The 9,466-nt window shown below is 39.2% G+C and overlaps 1 protein-coding gene across 1 annotated transcript in view; it reads left to right on the forward strand.

The window, feature by feature from the left end:
- The window catches only part of MYO18B (myosin XVIIIB), a 362,548-nt gene that overhangs the window by 213,011 nt on the left and 140,071 nt on the right, over positions 1–9,466 (forward strand). The window contains 1 exon segment of the mRNA XM_074206167.1: positions 7,773–7,925. Coding sequence (XP_074062268.1) covers positions 7,773–7,925 — 153 coding nt within the window.

Below are 9,466 nucleotides of genomic sequence, written 5' to 3' on the forward strand. Positions count from 1 at the left end.
GATCAAGGTGCTCAAAGTCATTCCTGCTTATCTAGATGCTAATGCCTCCTCTTTGCAAATTATCTTTTATGTAATTGGTTTATATTTTTACATAGTTCTATTGTATAGATTGTCTCCCCAAATGCAATGCAGGTTCTTTGAGGGAAGACTTTTACTATTGCTTTTGAATCTCTAGCACCTAACACAGTGAGGGATACATAGAAGGTGGTGCCAAAGCGGAGAGAATTTTGGACCTGAAATCAGGAAGACCTGAGTTCAAATTTGACTTCAGACACCTACTAGCTGTGTGACCCTGGGCAAGTCATTTCAGTCTATTGATTTCAGTTTTCTCATATGTAAAATGAGATGGAGAGATAATGATTCCAGTATCTTTGCCATGAAAACCCCAAATGGGGTCATGAAGAGTTGGATACAACTGAAATGACTAAATGACAACAGCATCAATAATATTGAGTATTAGCAACAGTAACTTTGAAATATTTCTATTAGAAATGTCTGAAATGGAAGGAATCATCTGTTTTTTAAAAGAAAATGTTCTAGATGTATGGAATGTTTTATGTGTGTGTGTGTGTGTGTGTGTGTGTAACCCATCCACCAGCAATCACTTAGTAAGCATCAATTATATTCTAAGGCATGTCCTAGACACTGGGGTAGCAACACTTGTTGCCCAACAGTACCAACCAGATGTGAGACTTTACTTGAGAGATACTTGGAAACTCTCCAATGAAAGGTACTTAACGACCACATTAAATTTACTTGTCTTAATATTAAATGGTGTATGGGTTGACAATCTTTTCATGAAACAACACTAATCACCATTTAGATTTATTGGCTAATTTTTCACCAGCTTTGTCAGAGTTTGAATCTTTCTGCCATAAAATGAAAATCTGCATTATGCTATTTATTTCCCATTATCCTAATGAGACTCTATCCCGCCCCCTTCTAATCCAATGGGGGAAAGCTTTGCCTTTAATAGCCTTGTGACAGTTGTTGGCTATTAGGTTATTTCTGGATGAAAGGAGATGCTAACCACCATCAAGGACCAGCACTGCCCCAATCCTTCAGACTAAGGCTATAATGATTGATATCAATGATTGGGCAAGCTTGCCCAATTGATATCAATGATTATTGATAAAGGGCCTGTCATCCATCCAATCCTGTCCATGGTGCTGAAATTAATGTTAGCAAGTAAGTCTTGTACCCTGAGATCACAGGAGCAGAGATTTAGAGCTAGAAGGGGCTTCTGAAATCATCTAGTTTGTTTGTTTGTTTTAGAAGAAAAAAAACAGGTAAAAAAAAAGTTAAATGATTTGCCCTAAAGGGCATATGCATGGAAAAGTCTAGTTCCTTTGATTCTAAACAATCCTCATTCCTTTATTTCACACTAACCTGTGTGCAAATACTCGAACGTTCTTGATAATGCTCTGGGAGAGACATGGAATCAATGCTACTCATCTGTAGGTAGGAGTTGTAGGATGACAAAAAGATAAATATGACTCACATTTGCTAGACAACTGGGAAAGGAAGGGGATTTGTAGGTGAACAAAGTCACAGATTTAAGAAGGAATAGGAATATCATGGATTCAGTTAACTATCACTCTTTCAACAAACATTTGTTTAGCATCTATTGTATCTAGGCATTGTGCTTGGTAAGGGGCACTCCTTGCCCTCAAGGACTTTATATTCTATATGTAAGTTGCATTTTATAGTCATCATATCCTCACCCCTCCTTACTCCATGTTCTAAGATTATGGCCAGAATAGCTGCCTTTTGTTGTCTCACCCACCACAAACTCACCCCATTTAAAGACAGCATCACAAAAGGGATTGCAATGGTTCAACTGGTCCAACCTACACCTCAACAGGACTATCCTCCCCCTATAGCATTGCCAGTGAGAGGTTTACATGACTTTAGTCTGAAGATAAGTATGAGTCTGTATAACTTCTAAGGTACTTTCATCACTTTTGGATTGTTTTTGTTTTTGTTATCCTTTTCCCACTGTCATTAATTTTTAATTGGCCTCATGGTAATTAACCCATTGAACCTGGCTGTACTGGTGGTATTTCCAATTAGGGACACCCCAAAGCATCCATCTCTTAGTCATTCCCTATTCACATTTTTCTCAGGTCTGATGCTATCCAGGTGACTACTTTTTCAGGTGACTACTGGAGAGCAGTTAGGGAACAGAGATGGAATGGAGAAGCCCATTTGAAGCTCAGGACTAGCTGTTTTGTCAGAGGCCACCAGAGCTAAGGAAGAAATTCAGATCTCCATCCAGTTCCTTTAAGCTAGGGGAAATAAATTTCTCATCATTCATGGACCATGACAATATTTTAAGGAATATGTAAACTTCAATGGGAAAAGAATTATATCTCTACTTTCACTGACACATTTGCTATTCCCATCAATTAATTAAAAATTAAATTTAAATTAAAAATATTATTCTGAGGATGTTTCACCAGAATGCCAAAGGTTTCCTTGGCATGAAAACATTAAGAAACTCCATCTTAAACTTAAGGACATTCCATGAACATTTTATTTTTGCTTCTTTTTTTTTGTTTTCTTTGCAAGGCAAATGGGGTTAAGTGGCTTGCCCAAGGCCACACAGCTAAGTAATTATTAAGTGTCTGAGGTTGGATTTGAACTCAGGTCCTCCTGACTCTAGAGCTGGTGCTCTATCCACTGCGCCACCTAGCCGCCCCAATTCCATGAACATTTTGAGAGGAATATTAAAGCACAGTGTCAGGAGTGTTGAATTTAGAGTCAGATGATGGGGTTCAAGCTTCATCTCTACTGCTTAATAACTGTGACCTCAGACAAGTTACTTAGCCTATTTCCTTTCCCACAAAATGAAGAGTATTAAATTAGATGAGTTTGATCATTTTTTCTTATTTTGTTATTTTTTCCAATTACATGCAAAGATAGTTTCCAAAATTCATCTTTTTTGTAAGTTTTTGATCTCCACATTTATTTACCTCCCTCCCTTCCCTTCCCTCTCCACCTGGCAGTAAGTAATTTGATGTAGGTTGAGCATACAATCACGTTTAACATATTGTCATCTTAATCATGCTGCAAAAGATGAATTAGGACTAAAGGGAAAAATGAGAAAGAAAGAAAAAACAGAAAAGAAGTTTTAAAATGTGAACATAGGGGTGGCTAGGTGGTTCAGTGGATAGAGCACCGGCCCTGCAGTCAGGAGTATAATTACCTAGCTGTATAGCCTTGGGCAAGCCACTTAACCCAACTGCCTTGCCAAAACCTTAAAAAAAGTGAACATAAAATACTTTGCTCTACATTAATACTCCATATTTTTCCTCTGGATGCGGAAGGCATTTTCCATCACAAGTCTTTTAGTATTAACCTTTATCACTGAACTGCTGAGAGGAACTGAGTCCATCATAGCTAATTATCTCACAGTGTTGCTGTTAATGAGTACAATGTTCTGGTTTTGATCACCTTTTGGACTTTACATCTATGATCCCATGATTCCACATACCCTTGGACCAACTTTGGTACATGTGAAAAGATGAAGAGAGAAAGGAAAGCTATAATTAGGATCACTTTGGTTTCTTTCCAGTGCTCATGATCTCTGATTGAAGATCTAGAGCTTTCCCCTCTTTTTTGCAAAGTCATGGAGTTAAGTGACTCACCCAAGGTCACACAGCCAAGTAGTTATTAAGAGTTTGAGGCCAGATTTGAACTCAGGTCCCCCTGATTCCAGGGCTATTGCTCTATCCATTGTGTCACCTAGCTGCCCATTTTTTCCTCCCCTTGATGGTCCCATGCTTGGTATAGATATTTGATAGGGAATCATCAACTTGAGGGCAGGGACTATTTCCTTTTTAAATTTATTTCCCCACCAGCTAACACAGAGTTAGTCACATAGTATGTGCTTAATAAGAGTTTGATAAACTAAGTTACCTTTAATTATATTTCATTAAAGTGAAGCCCCCAAATGATTGAGAACTGAATTGCTTTTTTGGTTATTAGATTTTATTCAAGTGAGAACTAGACATGGCTTGTCTATTTTCTGGGGGTTTTGGTTGTTGGAAAAAACCAGTCAATTTCTTCCCCAAAGAAATTCAGAGTGATAGACCCCAAAAGCTTCAGGGTTAGGTGGCTGTTTGGCTTGGGGAATTGCACAGAGTGGAGGCACAAGGAACTTAATGCTAGGGTACCTGAACACGGACATCATTACTTTTCAATCCCCAGCTTGGTTGTCTGCTGCCCTGCCTCTCTGGGCTCTTCCCCAACTCCTTAGAAGTCAAGGAATGTGGGCACTAGCTTCTCTCAGAATTGCTAATGTGGATGCCTTCAAGCCAGCTCCCTTGGTTCCCTGCAGAAAACCATCATCTGGCAAGGTTTAGTCCAACTCCTCCCTTTCTCCCCCTTCCCCCCAGTGTTACAGTCTTTAATGAGCAGGCTCTGTCTCTGTCTGAGCTGTGGAGGTGCCCTGGCTGTGCCAGTAATAATGAAAAGTCACTGTCTGGGTTCTTCTGCCCCATAGCATCTTCTTACTCATCTCCTTCCCCCTCTGCTTGGTCTTTGTCAGTAACCTTGGTAACGATGGCATGTATATAGAATGGGGTGAGCTTTCTCTCTAGCAAGGCCCCCATAAGGTTTCTTCTGCAGTGTCTGGATGTTGACAGCAGTGCCCCCGGCTTTGCAGGACTCGAAGGCCTTAAATCTCTTGGGTTAGAATATGCTTCCAGGAAACGAAGCAGCCACGTTTGTTAAATTCCCTTAGCAGAAATGAGTTCATTTGCAAATCAGCCAGCCTGTCTGCACATTGGTCACTAGGGCCTACTGAAGTCCAAAGAAAACTATGATGCAGGGTTTCACAAACAATATGGCAGCATAGCCAGTGGACTGTCTAGGTTCCAGGCATCACTTTGGCATTTATCTCTATGACACTGAGGGTAAAGGGAAAGAGAACAAACAATTATTAAGCATCACTTATGTCCCAGACAATATGGTAAGGGCTTTACAACTATTGTCTAATTTGATCCTCACAACAATTCTTCCAGGTAGGTGCTATCATTATTCCTACTTTACAGATGAGGAAACTGAGGCAGATAAGGGTTAAGTGATTTGCCCAGAGTGACATAGCTTGGAAATGTCTGAGGCTGGATTTAAACTCAGGTCCTAATGACTTCAAGTCAAGTATTCTATCCAAGGAATGCCTATGGTATCACTTAATCATGATTGCCTCCATCCAGGGCCATCTTCAGTCATCCTGATTCACATCTGGGCACTGGATCCAGATGACTCTGGAAGAGAAAGTGAGGCTGGTAATAGTATAGTACTCCCTCACTCAAATCCAATTCATGTGCTTTTCATAGCATCTTCCCTGATGTTAGGCGGTTGTCTTTTAGAATGAAGGACAAACATCATCATCATCATCATCATCATCATCATAGTTTATATAGAGTTTTCACTCCTTTAAAATGAGGATGATAAGCAAGGATAATAGGAAAAAAAAGCATGGAGTATTGAGTCTGAAAATCTGCATTTGAATTGTCATTCTGCCCCTTCTTAGCTGTGTTACCTAAGTCATTTCAGCTTTGACCATTGGCAAATGAGGGATTCAATCATATATCCCTGAGAAATCACCTAAGCTTCATATTTATAAAACTCTAATCAATAGTGCCTACCTCCCAGGTTTGTGGGAAGGACCATGCTTTGCATGAATCTAAGACATAATTTCTAAAGGAGAGCTAAGGATAAAGACAAACAATTTCATAGTTAAAATCTTGTGTGCTTCCAAATAAAAAAGAAGGGGAAAAAAACTATGTATTTCCAAAGTGAATTAAAAAACTCAAATTCCTTAAGTTAATAATGAATTAGGTTGATGCATTTGTTTTGTTAGAACAAATTATACCCTGCCTGCCACCAAAAGAACTCATGGCAGCATAGATAATGAATTTTCGAAAGAAATAAATTTGTTCAAAAAAATAAACTTTTATTGCATTAGCAGAAAAAGCAAGTCTGTTTTATTAACTTAATTGTTTTAATCTTACTGTTTTTTTCATCTCTGTTTAAGTGCTGGATTTTTTAAAAATAAGAATTATGAGCTTATATGTAAGTTCATAAAATTGCCATAAGTCCTAAAATATACTTATATACATATATGTATATATACATATATATGTGGAAATTTATGTCTATGTCTGGGGCAGGGGTGATGTGTCAAAGTCATTACAGTGATCAAGAAAAACATGCCTTAGAATAACAGCTCTGAGCCTTACTGGCTGTATGAACTTGGGTAAGTCACTCAATTTCTCTAGTAAATCTTTTTCTTTATCAATTAGAGAAAAGAATTAGTTGACCTCTAAGAAACTCTATGAAGGAAGGAAATATGATTTATTAAGCTACTACTGTATGCATGCACTGTGCTAAGCATTTTGTAATTGTTTTTTTCATTGTATTCTCACAACAATCCTGTGAGATAGGCACCTTTATGATCCACATTTCACAGATGAGGAAACTGAGCCAGACAGAAGTTAAGTGATTTGCCCAAGGTCATACAGCTAGTAAGTGTCTGAGGAGGATTTGAACTCAGGTCTTCTTGACCTGTCTGCTGCACCACCTATTCACTCAAGATTTCATCATTCATGACCCTATAAACCAATACTGAATGATATTTTCTTAGTGCCTTTCCCCTTCCCATGACAGTGGCATTTGTGCTCTTGGATTGGTTCAGGTGGAGAGGGTTGATTGCTATAGCTAAGCCCAAGGAATGAACCTGTTTTAATTCACAGCCTCAATTCATTTTTTTAGATTTTTGCAAGGCAATGGGGTTAAATGGCTTGCCCAAGTCCATACAGCTAGGTAATTATTAAGTGCCTGAGGCCAAATTTGAACTCAGGTCCTTCTGACTCCAGGGCTGCTGCTCTATCCACTGTGCCACCTAGCCGCCCCTCAATTCATTTTCATGAGCCAGAGTATTTTATGTGTGTGGTTGCAATAGAGCCTCAAGTTTAGAGTTGACAAACATGGCAGCAGTCAATAGAATACAAATCTGAATAACATCCCCAACAAGTGGGCTTTGAGCTTTTACTCCAAGCCCTCCTGTGAAGAGCCCTTCCCTCCTCCTTATCTCCCTGTCCTCCTCCTTTCCCTCCCCCACCAGCTATCATGACTAACCTAGATGAATTTGAATAGTTATTATAGTCCTCAGCTCATTGTACCAAAAATGCCACCCTTAGCTCTGCTTCTCCAAACATTCCTTCATTTCATCAATGATATGAAATTTCCTCTAGGAAAGCTCTCCTAACCCTTTGGGAATCTCTTTCTTTTCCCCCAAATTACTTTGTAATTATGTATCTCTGTACATATCATATCCTCTTGCCAGTAGAATATAAATCCCTTGAGGACAAAGCTTATTCAATATAGGATCAAAGGGTTTTAGATTCAGAGTTAAAAGGACCTTGGACAGCTCCTATTACAAATCACTTCTTTTCCTTCAGAAATCTAGGCCCCCAGGACTTCAGTGACTGACTCAAAGTCACACAGCTACCAAGCAAGGAATAGACTTATGCTTCCCAGCAAAACCTTCTAATGCCAAATCCAGCACTTTTCCTACTGTCTCATTTGAATCTCTATTTTTCCTGGGACTTTTGGGGCATGTAGTAGGTCTTTAAAGTATGGTTTCAAGAATCTAGAATGAATGAACACTATAAACCAATTTAAATGAAGGAACTCTGCTTAGTAATGAACCTCTAGTCTCCTAGATTCCATTCAACACTAACTTGTTTTGCTTTGGCTCCCAGATTGGTCATCGAGACTTTGACGTGGAAAAGCGCCTCCGTCGAGACCTTCGTAGGACCCACGCCCTCCTGTCTGATGTGCAGCTTCTCCTGGCGAACATCGACAACTCCCAGATATCAGTCAGTAAGGAAGAGCTGGAGAAGGTGCACATTAAGGTAAGTCATACAGGGCCCTCTGGCCTTCTCATCACTCTTCAGCAATGAAATGAATGAAGCCATGGAAGTCACCTCATCAAATTTGTAGGTGATTCAAAGCTGTAGAAAATGGCTAATATATTAGATTGTAGAGTTCAGATTTAAAAGAGTCCAGTCATAGATTGAATTTAATACAGGGAAATGCATTAAGGTTTTTCAAAATCAACTGTATGGGAAGAATGGGATGAGAAAAAAGGGCAATCATGTGAAAAATGGCATCACTATAACAGATCATGGAATCATCAGTGGAGAGCAGGGAGGACGTTAGAAGCCCTCTAATTTTATAAATGATGAAACTAAGACTGTGAGAGCTTCAAGGTACTTTAGGACCTTTTCTTAAGATGACACAGTCAAGTGGCAGTTCAGAGAGTCACAAATGTGATGTGGCAGCCAAAACATTGTATGCCAACTTGGTCCAGGATGACCAAGGTAGAGGTGAGAGTCATATTAATCTTTGTCCTTGTCAGTGCAATCTGGAGTCCCGTGCTGTTTGCTAGGCCCTACAATGTGGAACCTATCCAAGTGAAGATGGTGAGGCAGTATGAAACAATGGAAAAGGGCACTGAGGATCCAACTTGCAATCCTATCTTTGTCAATTCACCTTGAACCTTAGTGGTCCTCAGTTTCTTGTCTGGCAAAGAAGATGGTTGTCCTAGGTGACTTCTGACCTTATATCTTATAAACTTCAGACCTTATAGCATGATATTGGGGTTTGTTGTTCATCTCATTTATGTAATACTCGTCTTCACCTCTTCCCAGAATGAGATTTTAAATGCATAAAATAAAATATATGGGAATACAAAGGAAAACAATATTTAGTGAAGTTATCAGGATAATAAAAAAACTAACCAGACTGAAAGAGTCCTTGCTTCATCTGTAATTCTATGATCTCTAGTCATGAGAACTAGTTGAAGTAAATGGAATTGTTTATCCTGGAGAAGAGAAGACTTAGGTGTTGGGGAATGATTGCCAGGGCCTGTCATAGAGAAAAGGGGAATTGAATTCATATCATTTCAGAGGTGAGAACCAGGAGGTATGGGATGAACACTTGTCAAGAATGTTGTAGACAGGGGGCGGCTAGGTGGTACAGTGGATAGAGCACCGGCCCTGGAGTCAGGAGTACCTGGGTTCAAATCCGGTCTCAGACACTTAATAATTACCTAGCCATGTGGCCTTGGGCAAGCCACTGAACCCAATTGCCTTGCAAAAACCTTACAAAAAAAAGAATGTTGTAGACAGGATTCTTGTTTAGAGACATATTGCACTCAAATGACCTCTTCCAACTCTCAAATTTTATGAGTTCAAGTCAATTCAATAAAATAAACATTTAAGTGTCTACTACTTACCTAGGTATATTGCTAAGCACTGGACATACAAATAAGAAAAAGTGAGTCCTTACACTTATATAAGCCCTTTTAAAGGCTTATAATCTGAGAGAAGGATCTGAGAACCTGAGTTCTTATTCTGCCATTGTCTTTTACTGACCATATGACCTTAAGCAA

The sequence above is a fragment of the Macrotis lagotis genome, chromosome X, assembly GCF_037893015.1.
Source record: "Macrotis lagotis isolate mMagLag1 chromosome X, bilby.v1.9.chrom.fasta, whole genome shotgun sequence".
Classification (NCBI taxonomy): domain Eukaryota; kingdom Metazoa; phylum Chordata; class Mammalia; order Peramelemorphia; family Peramelidae; genus Macrotis; species Macrotis lagotis.